The following is an 18,977-nucleotide window of genomic DNA, read 5'->3' as shown; positions in this document are numbered from 1 at the left end:
AAAATATTTAGATATTTTGTTTAGATTTAATAAATAATGAAAAAATTTACATACTAAGTTGTTTTTTGTTTGTTTTTAGGTATATTATTTAAGTCACTTTAAATTAGGAAGAAAATATTCTAATGATGAACATTGCATTATACTTGACTATAAGACGGTTATAAATCCAGTTGTTGATTCAGCTATTGATTTAGATGAATCATTAGGTAATATAACTTTAAATGTCTTTTTATTTTAATTTTATATTAGAAATATTCAGTTACCTCATATAATAAAATAATGATAAAATAAATTTTAAATAATATAAACATTCAGTCTTAGTTACCTGTATTATTGTATATATGAGTAATCTAAGCAAGTGTTTCTCAAACTTTTTGCTCATGTGACCCAATATATTTATTTGTAATGGTTCTGTCACTTAAATGTTTATAATATAAAATTTGTGAAAAACTTGGTAAACAGGAATTACTGTATTATATAATGAAATAAAATTATTCATTATCAATAATAACTTCTACATGTAAAATGTAACATTGAACACATTTCTTGGTGACATAGCAAGATATAATTTGATTAATATTATTCTAATTGATTGTGTTTGCAACCTCCAGCATTTATTCCCCACCTCATAGAATCAATTTTATGATTCATAAAAAAATTCAACAATGATGATTGTAAATTTCAATAATTACAAATGTGCTTGTTTCTTTCCTCAATGACATTATATTGAAATGATATTAAGTAAAGACTTGTTGTATAAGAAATAATAAAAATATTTTTTTACTTTGATAGTTATGTATGAGATATTATAAATTTAATAAATACAAATTTTATGATAAAATTATTTCTATTATTAATTATTTAATATCCAATAAAACAAAATAATTAGAAATTTATTTTTCTGATTAGGAATGAAGGTCCAAAAGACTTCTATTCAACCCAGTTGTAAGTTTTTAAATGTAATAATTTTATACAAAATGATAGCATTTTCTAATAATACAAATACAGTTTAATTAGAACTGTATATTATGACAAAATTGCTGAATACAGATTATTTCTTATTTTCTATAATCATAATTTGATTATAAAATTACAATATCTTTTAACGTACAAAATCTACTTTATTGGAATTAGTTTCCAAGAACTTTCAGACTTCTTCAGTCTCTCATCAGAGGATGAGTTTGTAAAACAAATGAATTTTTAATAAACCATTTTGCTTTATGAATTTCTCTGGTGATAGACCAAAAAACTCTAAAAGTATTTGAGAATGATTATTTGTTTCACTTTTTAATAAAGATATACCAATACCAAGCAAGTCATTACTAATATATTGGCATATTGGAATGTTCCCAATATGTCAGAATCAGTTTGTTTTGCAAACTGATACTTCAATTTTTTCAATATGCATCTTTCACATCATTCTACCATGGCAGATATTTGAACACAGCAATGGACATATTATGCTGTAAAACTAACCCATGATAGACAGTGTGTCCCGACATCACATGATTTGGGGATAGCCATCACTGATAGCCATGTGATGTGCAGTAGCAATGAACAGATAATGTTCAACAAATGTTGCTAGGACTGGAAATTATTCCCCATCACACAGAATCAATTTTACAGTTTATAAAAATTCAACAATGATAATTGTAAATAATTACAAATGTGTTTTTATCTTTCCTGATTTGGCAATATATTCAAGCAAGATTTAACAATGATTGTTTTCAATCTAGCAATTTTTCTATGCTATTATAAATTTATTCAAGGTGTGTTTGAATTTTTTTCTAAACACTAGGCAAACTAGGGCCTGGATCTGAAAGGTGCTCATAAGTCAATTTGTAAAATTTTATTTTTTTTATATTTGAATTTAAATGATTAGTGAATATTTTTACACCATGAGTTTTCAGGCTGTAATTTATTACTGACACCTGTAGAGAGTATGGATAGAAGCAATATTGGATAAGATCAGATGGAAAATTATCAGCATCAGATCATATTAGAAGAATTCAGTATCATAACATCTTTACTTTTTAACACCAATAAAGCAGATTTTGTGTCTTATTTGAAGTTTGGAGTGTTAATGAACATACTATATCTTTTTCTTTCTAGTTACGTTTTCTTTTTATAGTTAGTATATAAAATTTTTCAGAACTTTATCTATTTAGAATTCCAGAATGTTTTTAACAAGAATTTTATAAAACCTGTTAATTGTAGATGCTTTGTGTACAGTTGCAAAATATTTCATAAAACTCGATACCAATCAGAGACCAGCGTTTTAAGTCCAATCTGGTGTACATTGGGGCCACCTTGTGTAGTTTACAATAGAGATTAAAAGAACATAAACAATCTGTTAATAGGACTGTTGACAGCACAGTCCTAGCAGCATTTGCTAGGCAACAAGAGATCACAGTACACTGGGATAGTGCTATCATCATAAAAACCACTAGGTCTAAACAGGCTGTTAGACACATGGAGAAATTAGAGATATATAAGGCACAATTAACGTCTCAATGCATCAACCACAGAGACACGGATGGCTGTCGTCTGCCTGGAAATCGTTTATTGGATAACGTAGGAATGGAATATTGTATATTTTGTCAAGAACCTGCATTTTTATTACCACTTATCGGTATATCGTTATTGCATTGTCTGCGCAATCGCGAAAATTCTTTCCGTTCTCAGGATTTTGTAAATTTGAATTATTAGTTCGTTCCTTTTTATTTTTTGTTCGTTTAACTGAAGAAGGCTGATCAAATCAGTTGAAAACATTTTTATATGATTAAATTTGTTGCTGGAATCTTGTAAAAAAAAGGTGTTGTTTTCATTTTATTATACCAATTCCAGTAAGTTCGTTATTTTTATTTCATAAAACATTTAAAACTAAAAACTAGGGATATCAATAGTATTAACTGAATTTTTAAAACATCAATAAAATGCATTAATTTAGCAATGTTTTCAATTGCTGGAGTGTAAAATGTATTAGTTATTTGTTTAAAAATATATTTAAAATATAAAAGTAAAATTTAAAAATAAATTTAAAAGCATTGTTAAATAAAGATATTAGTGCAATGGAAATGCAAAAAGTAAGCAACTCTTTCAAATACATGTAAAAAACAAATAAAAACAGTAAGTGCAAATTATATTTACATTGCAAGGCCTGTGATGGCAAGTATACCATAGATACCATATCATCTAATTCAAAGCTCAGAAACAACTAAATGGTTGGAAACAGGAAAACCACCATTTCACATGTAGATGGTGACATATGCTATGAATAGGGAATACTGATGAATTTATTATGAAAGAATTTTATTTTATTTTTAGATAGATAGTCAGGTAAAAAGTCAAAAATGTCATTAGTCTATAGATCCATCTTCTGGGAAACACAGTAAAAAGTAAAACATCTTAATACTTACCTATACTGTCCAATATACTGTTGCACAAATCTCAGTGATTGAGTCACCTAGGTGCTTTGTTGGGTGATAATGAATTGTTGATGGATATAGATGGGTTACAGATTGGCTCGGAGTGGCTTGTCAGTTTCCTTGATGTTTGCATCAAAGTAATACTGTTTTACAAAGTGTTTCATTTGCATCTCTTCTCTTTTGTTTTTTGTGGTTTTATTAACGATTTTTAACTGGTATTTACTTCCCAGGTCAGTCAAAATTTGGAAAGAAGTTTTGTTTTTCTAATGGTAATTTAAAAATAGTAAATAAGAGTATGTGTCATAATGGTTGTGATGAGTGCAATGGAAATATATTAATGGATGTTCCTGATACAATTCTTTTGTATTTTATCAAGCAAGTTAATAAAATAATAGTTTGAAATTTAAATTTATAATTTTGACAAATATTTCAGATCCCACATTTTGTTTTACTTCTGTTTTATTTATGAAGTGTTATACTTGATGTTTGAAGAGTCACTTGAGATCACAATGAGTTTGGATGGCATGTCACTAGTATGGTTTTTGCTGGCAATACTGGCTCTTTTAGTTAGAGCTCTAAATGCTATTGCAATGTATTGTGTATAGGGTTGTGGGAAACCCAGAGAATGAAGAGGAGACTGAAGGTGGATTTTCTAATTAGAAGGGCCTATACTCATTGTCAAGATGTCTGGGATAGGCTGCAATAATTTAAGCATATCAGAACACTTCTCAACAGTTTGGCTTTAAGTCTAACATCATCCGGACCCTTACGGATAAGTTCTGCTTGGAACTAAAAATTGACATGAACCAACTCTTCAGGGACTGATTATACAGTGATGAAATAGACTAGGCCAGGGGTGCCCCTAAATTAGGGCACTTGGGGCCCATGTCCCATTTATCATCTGGATTGCCTTTTTCCTGATCCCAATGGGAACTCCAAATTTCATTATCAACAAACAACAGAAAATTCATGACTTCTAGCTAGCCTATTCTGCAAATGTAAAGAAACTAATCAACAATATTTGTCCATTGTCCCATACAAGTATTTTTACATAGTGAGCACCCCATAGACATCTTCATATGTCTATGGGGTGCTCACCATCATATCACATTTTTTTGTATATATTTGTTTTATTATTTATTTACTCGTTATGGATTTTTATGTAATTATAGCTTATTTTTATTTACATTATTAATTTTCCATCATTTATCTACATATTTGTTTTTATTCTATTATTTTCATTTTTAATTTAAACCAATCAGCATTCTATGTTGTGAAGTTTATCTGTTATATTCTATTTTTTGCTAAGTTTGATTTTACATTATACTTGAAGATGGCCTTTAAAAATTACCAAAAACATTTGTAATTAAATTATTTTTGTTGTTTTTAAAGGTTTCACGAGTGTCTAAATTTTCATGTGGTATTAGCAGTTTCGATTTTTTTTACAAGCACTTTTGGAAATGTGCTTCATTATCAGGTTTATTACTGTCCTTACATTAAAGAGTAGTATTTTTAAATACTACTCTCTAATGCAGGCATGTCAAACACGCAGCCCTCCAATACATAGGTTGCGGCCTGCCAAGACTTTTAAAAAATTTTTAAATATCGAGCTTTGACACTTGATGTTGGAAAGTTTGAACTTTTTGGTTGACGCTGGTGTTGCGTGTCATTGCGTGAACGCTCGGGACGCTGCGCGCTGGTGCGAGGCGCCAAATGAAAAGCGATGGCCGAAGCCGAACAAAGATAAAAACACAAGACTATTAGAAACATGATAGAACGCAGAGTGATCTAATTCGACACACAACACATGTTTGTGTGGCCATCAGCCATACTGATATTTGTATATTTGTACATATTTTATTATATTATGTTAGGCTTAGGAATCTTTCTTTGTTCTAACTGTTCTAGAAATTGTTGATGAAAACTTACAAATGGAATCAATTGAAATCCAATGTGATAATTTGCTGAAGCAAAAATGTATGGAAGTTGGAATTCCAGATTTTAATAGGCCTACATATTTATCTGTAGATCGGTTTCCTAAAATGTTATCGTTTGTTACATGCATACTAGCTATGTTCGGAAGCACTTATTTATGCGAGAAACTATTTTCTTTAATGAAAAATAACGAAAATTCATAAAGATCAAGATTAACCAATCAACATTTATCATCAATTTTAAACATTTCATCAGCTGAATATATTCAACCAAATTTTGATGGCTTGCTTTGTGAAAAACGTTGTCAAATATCTTCTAAAAAGTGATACTAAACTGTGATTTTGTTTATTTCTTATTATAACTTTAATTTTTGTTTTTTATAAAAAATATAAAATATTTATAGTTTAAGTTTAAAAAATAACATGAAATATAAAATGTCTATGTGTGTATAATATACAATAAACTGAGTCTAATAAATAGATAATACATAATATAATCATTCTAAAAATCGTATTTAAATAATTTTTTGAACATTGAAAATATGCGGCCCGAGTTAATACAAAATAGATCACATGGCCCGTAATATCATACGAGTTTGACATGCCTGCTCTAATGTAAGGATATAAATAGTTTTCCAAAGGTATGATTTTTAGGTAAGAAGTAACAGTGCTTTCTGAAGTACTATATTTAAGTTGTAAAATGTTAAAATTTCCTGAGAAAGCATTAAAGGTTACACATCAGAAATGGATTGTCTGTTTAGAATGTTTAATTTGTTCTTCAGTTAGATTGATGATTGATTGTTACACTAATGTGTAATTTGATTTTTTTGGTAAATAAAAAAAATTAAATAATTAAAAAATTTATTGATGTAATTAGTCTCTAAGCTTTCCCTCTGGAAAATTTTCTGCAGCACCCATGATCTTAAGTATAATAGTTTGCTTATTTTTATTGAAAAATTTGTAGCAACATAATGTGTAGAATTCAAAAATGTTCATTTCTTTTGCAATGATTGATTTTAATGCTGGACACTAATGTAGTATGTTGCAATTAGGTGAAGTTGGAAATAAAATTGAAGTCTTTCTAAAGGGATAGAAATATACTTCTTATTGATCCCCAGAAAATAAATTTTATTCTCTTTATAAGAAAGGAACAAAAGGGATGAAGTTTATTTTCCGAGTAATCAATGTAAGGGATTGTCCATAAATGACATCCATACTGGAAGGGAGGGAGGGGATTTTTACAAGTCGAACAAACTTGGCCAAGGGGGAAGAGAGGGGTTAGGCTTTAGTGGAAGTCTATTTATTTCATTAAATTTTATACAACTTATACATTTTTTATATTTATTTCAAAATTTCTTATACCTTTTGTTTCTACTTATGGTATCTATTATTCATAAAGTGATAAAGGTTTTCAGAGGGGTCGAGTTTTGTTAGATGTTCAAAGAGGGGAGAGGTTACAGAAACTTGGACAAACTGGGACAAGAGGAGGAGGAGTAGGGAGAGTAAAAATTTCAAGAAAAATGCAGATGTAATTTATGGACCACCCTAAAGAATTGCACAAAGTAGTCAAAAATATTTAAGAAGTAATCAAATTGCAATTAGTTAAAAATGTTTGCTTTTAAAGATTTCAAAAATTTTTTGTAGTTTTGTAACATATAAAAATATCTAAAAATAGGCTAAGTGAATAAACTTAAAAAAAAAGATCAGATTGTTTTTTATTTGATTAACATTAAATAAAACAAGTTTTATTGTTTCTAATATTAATAAATTGAATACATCAAAGTAGAATATAAATATTTTTTAGATATTAGCAATAAATTTATTTAATTCACTTTTATGTGTAACCATAAATCTGCAATTTTAATTCTAGCAAATCTCAACATTACTTTATGACATTGAAGTCATATAAGTGCTTTTAAAATATCTCTATTTTATTTGTGCATTCATGCAATTAGTGTTAAATTCACGTACGAATTACTTCAAATTTAATCCGAATGTATATGTACAGGTACTGTACCTGATTTATAATAAATGATGAAATTACAGAAATAATCATTCATCATTAATTCCAAATATTCGGATAGGTGAATATTACAAGCTCTATCTTTTGATGCTAAAAAAGCAATCCTGTCAACTGTTCCACTATTTTCATAATTGCCAGACATTTTATTTTATTTCCCACTGTATCTTTAATCAGATTGATAATCCTGTAAAATAAGATTTTTATATGAATGTCTGTATATATATTTTTTAAAGATATTTTGATTCTTAATGAACTCCGTTTTAAATGAAACATACTAAGCACACATATGGATAAGCATTTTCCATTTTAAATGAAACACACTAATGAAACACATCTGGATAAGCAAGCCAATGATATTATTCATCCAATGTTTTATTATGATTAATATACTTGTTACATTGTAACTAGAATATTTTAATGATTTAAGTATTGAAATTACATTTGTCCATTGAAATATTTAGTTTGTTTCCCATTTTACATGTCCTGTCCCTCAGTATTAAAAATTTAGTTGGCAGGTCTGCAAAAGCATAATGATATTGTAGGAACTAATGATAAAATTTTATGAGGTATTTGTTTATAGCATTTTGTATTATCTTTTCCAAAATGAAAATGAGTTTAATTAGTGAGGAACTTTTATTGTTAAAAATCATCCATAAGATTATCAAAACATGTTCTGAAAAAGAGAGGGAGGAGGCACAGAAGGTTTGGAAACCAATGTATTAATGTATATTAATATTAATTTTACAGGTTCTTCAGTTAAGTCCGAAAACACACAAAACTCTGTTATGAAACAAAGTTTAGTTATAGCAATTTTTGCTATAATAATTACTTTATTTTTTTGGGGTAAGTGTACAGTATAAAATTATTTTTTATTTACTTGAAATTATATAAGTAATTATAAATAAAACAGTTATTTATATTAATACAAAATTTTCCAGTTTAGATTATTAGTTTATATAGACTTTTTTTAAATTACAGCTTTTAGATTTTGTTTTATCTAAATGTAAATATTTATGAAAAGTTTTAACTATAAATAAAGTTTCTCGCATTTAAAAGAAATTTGTGTGTGTGTATTTGTTATTCGATCATACAAAATAAATAATGAAGAGCTCATTGCCAAAACATGACTTGTACAATTTCAATTATTTGGACAAAAATCAATATTTTTTATTCAATGATATTTTCCTTTAATGATTAATCAGTTTTAGGTTAGGGTAATTGACTTGGAGCAAAGTAAAAGAATTATAATAAAATTGTGTTGGATTGTTTAAGTTTAGCCAATAAAATGCTTTTTGTTTTTTATTCAAAAATAAATTACCAGTTTTGAAATTTACACTAGACAGGTTATACCTCGTTTTGAAAATTTTCAGTATGCATTATTCAGTGGTTCCTCTGTCTAATTTGATGTTAATAAGACAGATTAAAAACAGAAAGAAAAAAGAATAAATAAATAAATGACTGTTTCGTAATTTTTTATTTGTTATGGGCGTTTGATGCTTTTTTATTATCACCCCCTTTCCTTTACAATTGATTTTTGTTTATGGGAACATTTTTTGTTCCATGGATCCCTTTTCCAGTCAGGTGAGGTGGTCACCAGCCCCTTCTTGGAATGTTTTTAAATGCTAAGATAAAATTACAAAATAAAGCAGATACAGTATATAGAAATACATTTATTAAAATAACAAACATATGATATAGTAATATATGTGCTTCTTGGACTGCAATAGAAAAAATTGTACACCCATAAAGTCCACTGTCTGTCTCTTTTCTTAATCTCGAGAATGGAGTTACATAGATGAAAGCGGAGACCAGATATGAAAAGCTTAGGGGTATGACATCCCAATTAACTATATACAGAAAAATCTCGTTACGCGCCGCCGAAAATCATCCGCTGTTCCGAGAATCCGTTATATCGCAAATAACGTATTTCCCGCACACCCAGGAAAATATTCGTTACTGGTATTTAAATATCCGTACTGGTATTTCTTACATATAGGGATTAAAATACCGCTTGATATTAGCGATGTCATGCATAGAACAGCCTGTTCGTTTGTGCTGAAACTCGTCAGGAAGGTCTTCACGACTTGGAAATACTCTACGGCTTCGCTAAAATTAGGCACTACGCTTGGACCAGAGACTGTATTCACTACGTGACTTCCTCCTCAATCGTATCAGCGGCTGATTCTCTTCGTACAATTCTTTAACTGTACTTATCCTAAATGTAACAAGTCATAAAACTACAAATTTCCAATAAATACTATGGTACGCTTCTTGTCTAGTCTTCGTATATACTTGTGGCCTTTCTTTATTGCTAGACTTATTACACGGTGTAATAAGTCTAGCAATAAAGAAAGGCCAATGTAGGGCTCACAAGTATATACAAATTTCTAGAAACTTAATATTCCAAATATTAACGAAACGTTGAAAAAACTCAAAGTTTACAATAGATTTGGGGTAAAAAAATCCGTTATTTCGAGTAACGGATCTGCTAAAAGGAGGTAAAATTACATTGATTTGGCGGGGACCTGGAAAAAAATCCGTTACTGCGAGAAATCCGTTGTTCCGCTATCCGTTAAAACGAGATTCTACTGGACGAACTTCCTATGCAAACCAGAATTCATATTATTTCAGTTCAAAAATTTTCCCCTGAAGCAAAATCAATGACAGGCACGACTCTATTGCTAACAGGAAAAGTATGATGTACAGGGGCTAGCCACTACTAGTTTGAGGTAGAGAGCATATATTTTAAATTAAATAAATAAAAACAGCCCGGCATTGTGACGGTTTCACACTAAATAATTGCTGGTTTCTTTTTGTCACATTTTGGCACTGATCCCTTCAGTTGTATCTTAATTGCACTTAGATATATAACTGCAATCTCATCACGTTGTTTTGAATATGTCATAGTGAATTTTTATATATTTGAAATATCTAATGATATAAAATTTTTGAGAAATAGAAATGTTAGTATTTAATTATTGATTCAGATTAACTTTGATGCAGTGCAGACTATTTATTTAGACAGTAAAATTTTTGAAATGTACAGTACATCGATCAACAAATTAACATTATAATACAATAAAGTTTGTTAGCAATAGAATATTTATGCATTATATAATTTCAAAGTAAGTAATAACAAAAATATTTTATAGAAACTGGAAGGCAGTTACATTTATATCTTCCTGGAAAAGTTAAATGAAGAACCATAAATTTATATTTAATTTACTGAATTTGAGAAAAAATTTGTTTTGTCAGAATGCTCTAAAAACTGTGATGGATCTTTCTGCTATGATATTAAGCAAAGTTATTTTGTTGTTGTTTAAAACATTAAATTAAAAATAAAAATAATTGTAGTCTACTTAATAAACGTACGTTTATATAAAATTATACTACATGTTTAAAAATATATAATTGAAATATTTTTTAAATATATTCACTATTTTGTAAATTTGTATGTTTTATATTATATATTTAAATTGTTAAATATAAATTTTAAAATATTTTAATAAAAATTACTGTGAAAATGAAAATGTTAACATTTTATTGATTTCAAATCGAGTCAAGATGCGCGAAAACTTGAATCATTCAAAAAAGAGAAAAAAAGTATTGCTGAATGATTCTAACAAACTCTAACAATTACCTTCTGTAAGAGCCCAAAATTACGTAAATTATACCCTCGATTAAGTATGATGTAAAGTTTATCGTAGACCTATTATGCACATAGAGCACATGTAGATTTAATTTTTTTATAACAGTGGCGTGCCGTCATTGGAAGCGATGGAAGCGCCGATTCCACCTTCCAATGACCTTCCCTTGTATTTTATAAAATATAAATTTTCATATTTTAACGTACTTTGCATTAATTAAAATTAATCCTTTATTATAACTGCATTATGTATCTTTTACAAATTTCTATACTACATGTGAAAAAAACGATAAGATTGCTATTGTATATTCGAATAATTTAGTGGCGGAAGGAGTATCGAAATCGGATCAGCTTCCAAGCAGCCAGATTATAGGCATTGGCGCATGAGCTTTACAGAGCACCAACGTCACGGTTTAGCTGGTAGAAGCAACAAACGCATAAAGCATCCAATTTTATATCCCGGACCGGTTGTGGGCTGTTAGCCGCCTGCCTGCTAGATATTCGGCCGCCCTCGCCCAATTATGTGAATCACGAGTAGACTAGATCAACGGCGGGCAACCCCCGGTCCGCGGGCCAGCTACGGCTCGCAAAAAGTTTCTATCCGGCCCGCGAGATCTTTAATAGATTATTAAATTGGAAAAATAACTAATTAATAGTTATTTTTCCAATTCTTTGTAATTTTCGAAAACGATAAGAAAAATAAATGTAGTAATTAACTTTTTATTTATTTATTTCATATTTGCAGACAAAAAATTACTAGTCACAAGAAGGCGTCAATAAACTACTACGACCCGCGGTTAAAACGTAAAATTTATTCTGGCCCATGTTATAAAAAAGGTTGCCCACCCTAGACTAGATTTATAAATTATCCCAACCGATAGGAGTTTACTGGCATGTTTTTATGATAGTTCTGTATAGTTGACAGGAGTTTAAAAAAAAAAATCCATTAAAATATTTGATATATTCATTCTGCGTTTATTCTGCTCTCCCATCTTATATTACTTACGGATTTAAATGTTAAACCGGTGATATTACGATTTAGTATGTCCTATCTGTAAGCGGATGCAGAAAAAACGTGTATAATTCTAGTACAGTTTTAAAAAATTAACTGTTACTTTGGCAGCATTATTTACAACCAAATTTAATGAATGAGACGTACAATGGTACAAAAAAAGCTCTAGAATTTATTTTCCTTAAATTTACGATTTATGTATCGGTTGTCATAAAAATTTCTTTCCACTTCTTTCCCAAGACTACAGATATTCAAGTACAAAGTAACCGGTTTCAACTTATTTCTACTTAAGAAGTAGTTAAATAATTAAGCGATTAGGGAATTAGAAACATAAATAAAACCCCGATGAAAGAGCCGAAATTTTACTTAAACAGAAGCTTAACCGAACCAATCTCTTGCCGAGTACAGTGGGGTCTGTTCTCTTCGTAATATTAGATGTAATAAAGACAGAAATTTCTCCAGTTCAATGAGAGTGACCGAAAAGTTGTAAATTTTAAAAATTTCCGTGAACACTTTGTCCTGAAACGAATTAGTTAGAAAACGAACGACGGACAATCTGTTAAGTTTAACATATTTAGATTTTTACAGCTACGGTGAGAAACGTTTAAAATCTACAACCCTGTCGTGTCCTTTGATATATACTAGTGATGCGACAAAAGAGGCATTTGACATTGACCGGTATCGGCACCCTCGAGATTTGGCACGCACACAGTGTGTGCGTGCCGTGACATTTGATGATAGGGAAGCTGTGTTTCTGTAAGAAGCCGACTTTCAGGGGCAATCAGTTAATTGCGCGTCAGTGATGGTCTAGGGCAGGGATGGGCAACGCGCGGCCCTCGGGCCGCATGCGGCCCGTAGTAATATTTTTGCGGCCCGCGTGACATAAAATATGAATAAATATATCAATTTCCCAGCTTAATGAGATATTGAACAAAAATTCAAACGTTATTTTCTACAACTTATATTTGTGAATAGTTTTTTTTTGCAATGAGTTTAGTAAAAATTAAAACAAGAAACCGACTTACAGACAAATGGAAACGAATTTAAAACTAGCGGTGACTAATATTTGGCTAAATATTTCCGATATATTACGTTTAGATCAGTGCCAGAAGCTATATTAAGTATACCTATGCTAATTTATAATTATATATGAATAAAGAATTGTGATTTACCGACAGTACCCCCTCTTTTCTCTTGTGTGCGGCCCGCGTCAGTTCAAAAGTTTTGAAATGCGGCCCTTACGTAGAAAAAGGTTGCCCATCCCTGGTCTAGGGTCCATTCGTACGTGCGAATGACAAAAATAAACAATTTATGTACTTTAATTCTAAAATACAAATAATACATACATAATACAATTATAGAAAAACTTGTTTCTTTTTTTTATTTTCTATAAATTAACTCTATTCGGCGATGTTTTCCCGCAAAGTCGTTAATTACTTTATCATAAAAGTCACTCGTCGTTGATTCCATCAACGTATTTAAAAGTTCTTTTTCTATAGAAAGCAACGCTAGCGACGACAATCTTTCCTCCGACTGAGTGTTCCTGGCGAATGTATGAATTCGCTTCATTGTTGAAAAACTACGCTCAACAGACGCACTGGTAGATGGTATTGTAAAAATTAATGATATTAAACCATATAATTCTGAGCATCAAACACAAGACCGTGTTATTTATTAAACACTTGGCACTTTTCCACTTCTATTAGTCAACTAATAGAAGTGGAAAAGTGCCAAGTGTTTAATAAATACACGGTCTTGTGTTTGATGCTCAACATATAAGAAAACACGGTTTTAAGAATACCATATAATTCTATTAGTACGTCTTTGTTTAGGTCATCATTAATTATAATATTTTTTATGTCTAAGAGTGACTTGCCAATATAGTCCGGACACGAATATAAATATTGCAATTCACTACGTAATTTACATAAAAATCAAAAAATTCTCCATAAAATTTACGTAAAGCATTAAAACTCTCTTCGGGAAATTGTTTTTCATAATATTTAAAATTATTAAAATCTAAAAGTGATAAAAATTTTAGAGATTTTATGTCGGCAAATCTGTCAATTCAATTTTGTATCAATGTATCCATTATTTCATAAAACAGACGTCTATATAAATCCTTTTTAGACTCAATATCAGTATGTCTCATTCCTCTTTTTGGTTGAATTTCTAAAAAAGTTTCATCTTTTTTCAAAGCGTCCCAAATCAAATCAAAATCATTTCTTTTCTGTCGTAAAAAATCAATAAAGTGATTTATTCTAGTAATACAATATGCTACATTAAAATTTTTTTTGTAATATATCAAAAAGGATATCTGAATGTGCAAATATTTGATGAAAAACTAGTAATAAAAAGTGAAAATCAAAATATATTAAATAATGGTATAATCCTCTTGCAGCAATTGTAGTATCAGAATCCCATTGTTCTGGACTTTCAACCATATTCAACAACAAAAGTTTTAATTCTTCTTTATACTCCATAACGCAGTTTACAATTCTGCTATTGTAATTCCATCTAATAGGTGTGGCTGAAGGAAAACGCTTATTGACTGCTAGGTCTAAGGCGTGAGATCTTTTAGAAGATTTAGAAAAAAATGAAGAGAATCCTGTCATAGTTTGAAAAAATATTTTACATTCTTTTATATATCCAACAGATTGAGAAAAAACTAGGTTCAATCTGTGAGCATAACAATGTACGAAAATAGCATGTTTAGATATTTCTTTAATTTTGGCTCGGACACCATCATGTTGTCCGGCCATTACGGCAACACCGTCGTATGTTTGTGCCACTAATTTTTTAGTGCATTGAAATTCGTCTAAGTAACTCTTAATGTGAGTGAATAACGAATTTGCGTCTCTGTTCTCACTCACATCAGTAAAGCCCACAAATCTTTCTTCGACGTTACCGTTTTCTTTCACGTAACGAAATACAGTCGACATCTGGGCTCTGTGGCTAATGTCCGTTGTTTCATCTACAATTACAGCAACAAATTTTGCGTTTTCAATTTTTTTTTTAATTACTTGCAATAAAACGTTTCCTAACGAATTAACGAGCTCATTTTGAATTTTGTTCGATAAGCCAGTAAAAACTGTAGACTTCTCTAAATGCATTTTTAATTGATTATCTGACGTACTTAATAAAGAAACGAGTTCAATATAATTACCTCTGTTATTAGATTCAATACATTCCCTATGCCCTCTAAATGCCAATTCTTGCTTTGATAAAAAGCATGTAATATCTATTAGCCGTAACTATCTTGTTATAGTTTTTAATATTAATTTTATATTGTTTACTAATGTTAAATTCTATTCTATTTTGATTTCCAAATTGCTTCAATTTTACGAAAGAATCGATGTGACATTTACGATTTTCGTGTCTTTTTCTAGCTTTACTCAAATTATTTAAATCGTCAAAGCCATTCTTATTCCACATACTAATTTCATTCGAAAATAATAGGCAAGGCCAACAAAAAAATTTTTGCATTTTTATGCATCCACAAAGCCATTTTATGTCTTGATAAATTTTATTGTGAAAATGTCGAACAAATTTTTTTGTTGAAGTACTTATATTTAATTTAGGCGTTGGTCTTTCTCTTTTAATAATGTTTACTTTTTCATTATATGGTCTTGAGCCAAAACTTTTTTTAAGTAAATTTTCAATATCACAATTACAGTCTAAATCGCTAGCCATGATAAAAGGGCTAAAATTAAAAATAAAATTATTAAAACTTACTTAGTAAAATAAAATTTGTGATGGATATACAATTATACATACCTGGTACAAAATATTCAATTGTATGAATATACTTTTGCGAAGAAATGTATATAAAAATAACATAAAATATTCTTTACTTTTTAAATATTAAAACAATCCACTTAGTTAAAATTGCTCCCTGCGAGTGGCTCATGAATGGAAACAGAAACGATTTTGGTAGGTGTACAGTGAATGCATGCATGACAAATCCCGAGGGTGCCGATACCGGTCAATGTCAAATGCCTCTTTTGTCGCGTCACTAGTATATCTCAAAGGACGCCACAGGGCTGTTGTAAATTTTAAACGTTTCTCACCATATGTAAATATGTTAAACTTAATAGTCATTTGTTTTCTAACTACTGTAATTCGTTTCAGTACCAGGTGTACACGGAAATCAGTTCCCCACTGTACTGAGCTAAATTGGTTCGGTTACGCTTTTGTTTAAGTAAAATTCTGGCTTTTTCGGCAGGGTTTTATTTATGTCCCCATTCCTTAATTTCTTTATTATTTAACTACTTCTTAGTAGAAATAAGTCGAAACCGGTTACTTTGTACCTGAATATCTGTAGTCTTGGGAAAACAGTGGAAAGACAAATTTTTATGACAACCGATATATAAATCGTAAATTTAAGGAAAATAAATTCTAGAGCTTTTTTTGTACCATTGTACGTCTCATTCATTAAATTTGGTTGTAAATGATGCTGCCGTAGCCGGATGGCCGAGCGGTCAAGGTTAGCAGCCTGCCGCCCTAGGGGACCCGGGATCGAATCCGGACGGGTCGAATAATCCCCAGCAATTTTTCGGGGGGTGGTCCGTCCGGATATGTCGGTCCCCGTCCCTCACCACCCGGCCGCCCCATTGTGGGCCTGGCCGAACCCATAATGGGCTTGCTGTAAGAGGCCCTCTTAGTGCCCATTGGGCAAAAAGAGTTACAAAAAAAAAAAAATGATGCTGCCAAAGTAACAATTAATTTTTAACACTGTACTAGAATTGTACACGTTTTTTTTGCATCCGCTTACAGATAGGACATACTAAATCGTAATATCACCGGTTTAACATTGAAATCCGTAAGTAATATAAGATGGGAGAGCAGAATAAATATATCAAATATTTTAATGGATTTTTTTTTTTAACTCCTATCAACTATACAGAACTATCATAAAAACATGCCAGTAAACTCCTATCGGTTGGGATAATTTATAAATCTAGTCTAGGGTGGGCAACCTTTTTTATAACATGGGCCAGAATAAATTTTACGTTTTAACCGCGGGCCGTAGTAGTTTATTGACGCCTTCTTGTGACTCGTAATTTTTTTAGTCTGCAAATATGAAATAAATAAATAAAAAGTTAATTACTACATTTATTTTTCTTATCGTTTTCGAAAATTACAAAGAATTGGAAAAATAACTATTAATTAGTTATTTTTCCAATTTAATAATCTATTAAAGATCTCGCGGGCCGGATAGAAACTTTTTGCGAGCCGTAGCTGGCCCGCGGGCCGAGGGTTGCCCGCCGTTGATCTAGTCTACTCACGATTCGCATAATCGGACGAGAGCGGCCGAATATCTAGCAGGCAGGCGGCTAACAGCCCACAACCGGTCCGGGATATAAAATTAGAAGCTTCATGCGTGTGTTGCTTCTACCAGCTAAACCGGGTGAGGTTGGTGCTCTGTAAACCGCATGTGTCAATGCCTATATAATCTGGCTGATTGGAAACTGACCCGGTTTCGACATTCCTTCTGCCACCGAATTATTCGAATATACAATAGCAATCTTATCGTTTTTTTCACAAGTAGTATAGAAATTTGTAAAAGATACATAATGCGGTTATAATAAAATATTAATTTTAATTAACGCAAAGTACGTTAAAATATGAAAATTTATATTTTATAAAATACAAGGGAAGGTCATTGGAAGGTGGAAGCAGCGCTTCCATCGCTTCCAATGACGGCACGCCACTGCTTAATCTGGAGAACGGAGTTAAATGAATGAAATCCGAGACCAGACACGAAAAGCTTAGGAGCAGGAAGCACCGATTAACTATATACGAACTTCTGATGTAAACTAGAATCACGTTATTTCAATTCAAAAATTTTCCCCCGAAAAGCGCTAAGAGGTTAAAAGATAAGAGGTTAAAAGAGGTTAAAAATTGTGATGTCATTTCCTGTTTACGGAAAACGACGTTTGTAGATTTAATTCTTAAGTTATCAAATAAAATTTTCTTCATATTTATTTTTACATATGATGCTATTGTGACATTCGAAGTGTAACAAACATGAGCGCACGAGGTAATTAATAACATTAATGTCCATAATATTAACAATTAAGAAAATAAAACTCCACGACTTGCTGCCCTATTTTCATATCACTTGTCGTTTTCGTCCTTGTGCAGTAAAGTCTGAAACTTATTCGCTTGTGAGGACATAGTTTATAAAATATGTGAAAGGAAATGTGAAGAAATAAAATTTTATTTAAAGACGGAAAAAAGTTAAATCTATAGAGGCTTGTTCTCGCTAAACAGGAAATGACGTCACAAGTTTCAATCTCTTGTTTTATAAGGTTTAAACGTGCGGAATAATAGCGAGGTTGAGGCCGAAGTTTTCAACGCGAAAACCTGTATGTCGGACGTTCGGCGCCGCTTTCCTGTAAGCCTAGAAGTTTGGCAATGGCCTTTGGAATGTCGAGCATGATTCCAATGACTTTCCAAACGCCATTGCCAAACTTCTAGGCTTACAGGAAAGCGGCGCCGAACGTCCGACATACAGGTTTTCGCGTTGAAAACTTCGGCCTCAACCTCGCTAATAATAATAACAATGCTAATGATGCGGAAAAATAATAAAGTTACACATAACATTAACTAAACTAAATCTCCGAACCTACGTCATCTAGTTCAACTTATTCACTCTGCTATCGTCACTCTTGCAGGGCCGGATTTACCAATCCAGGGGCCTTGGGCACAAATTCGGTGGGGGCCCCCTTTAAGAGTAGGCAAATTTGATGATTTAGAAAATTTACACAAAATACTGTACTTTCAACTAGATTTCAACTAGGAAGTTGTAAATTTCAGTTAAAAATAAGGTTATTGAAAAAATACATATATTTTATTGTGTAAAACTAATTATTTTAATTTAATTGAAAAATACCTTTGTAAAATTTTTTTCCGAAATTTTCGATGTTTC

General features: G+C 30.9%; 1 protein-coding gene across 4 annotated transcripts in view; it reads left to right on the top strand.

Annotated features, from left to right (window-relative positions):
• LOC136986736 (replication protein A 70 kDa DNA-binding subunit-like) overlaps positions 1-10,717 on the top strand; it is a 50,631-nt gene extending 39,914 nt beyond the window's left edge. For 2 of the 4 annotated variants that reach the window (XM_067284337.1, XM_067284339.1), the window contains 4 exons: positions 80-206; positions 910-945; positions 8,133-8,228; positions 10,538-10,717. In XM_067284337.1, coding sequence (XP_067140438.1) covers positions 80-206; positions 910-945; positions 8,133-8,228; positions 10,538-10,584 — 306 coding nt within the window. In that variant the 3' untranslated portion in view covers positions 10,585-10,717. Of the gene's footprint in view, positions 1-79; positions 207-909; positions 960-8,132; positions 8,229-10,537 lie in introns of all 4 variants that reach the window. The other 2 variants (XR_010882523.1, XM_067284338.1) reach the window with 2 other exon arrangements.
• Positions 10,718-18,977: the final 8,260 nt, after the last annotated feature.

This window comes from Centruroides vittatus, unplaced genomic scaffold, assembly GCF_030686945.1.
Source record: "Centruroides vittatus isolate TY-2023 unplaced genomic scaffold, ASM3068694v2 scaffold_1167, whole genome shotgun sequence".
Taxonomy (NCBI): Eukaryota; Metazoa; Arthropoda; class Arachnida; order Scorpiones; family Buthidae; genus Centruroides; species Centruroides vittatus.
The sequence above is the reverse complement of the archived record's forward strand: the minus strand, read 5'-3'. Positions and strand labels throughout refer to the sequence as shown.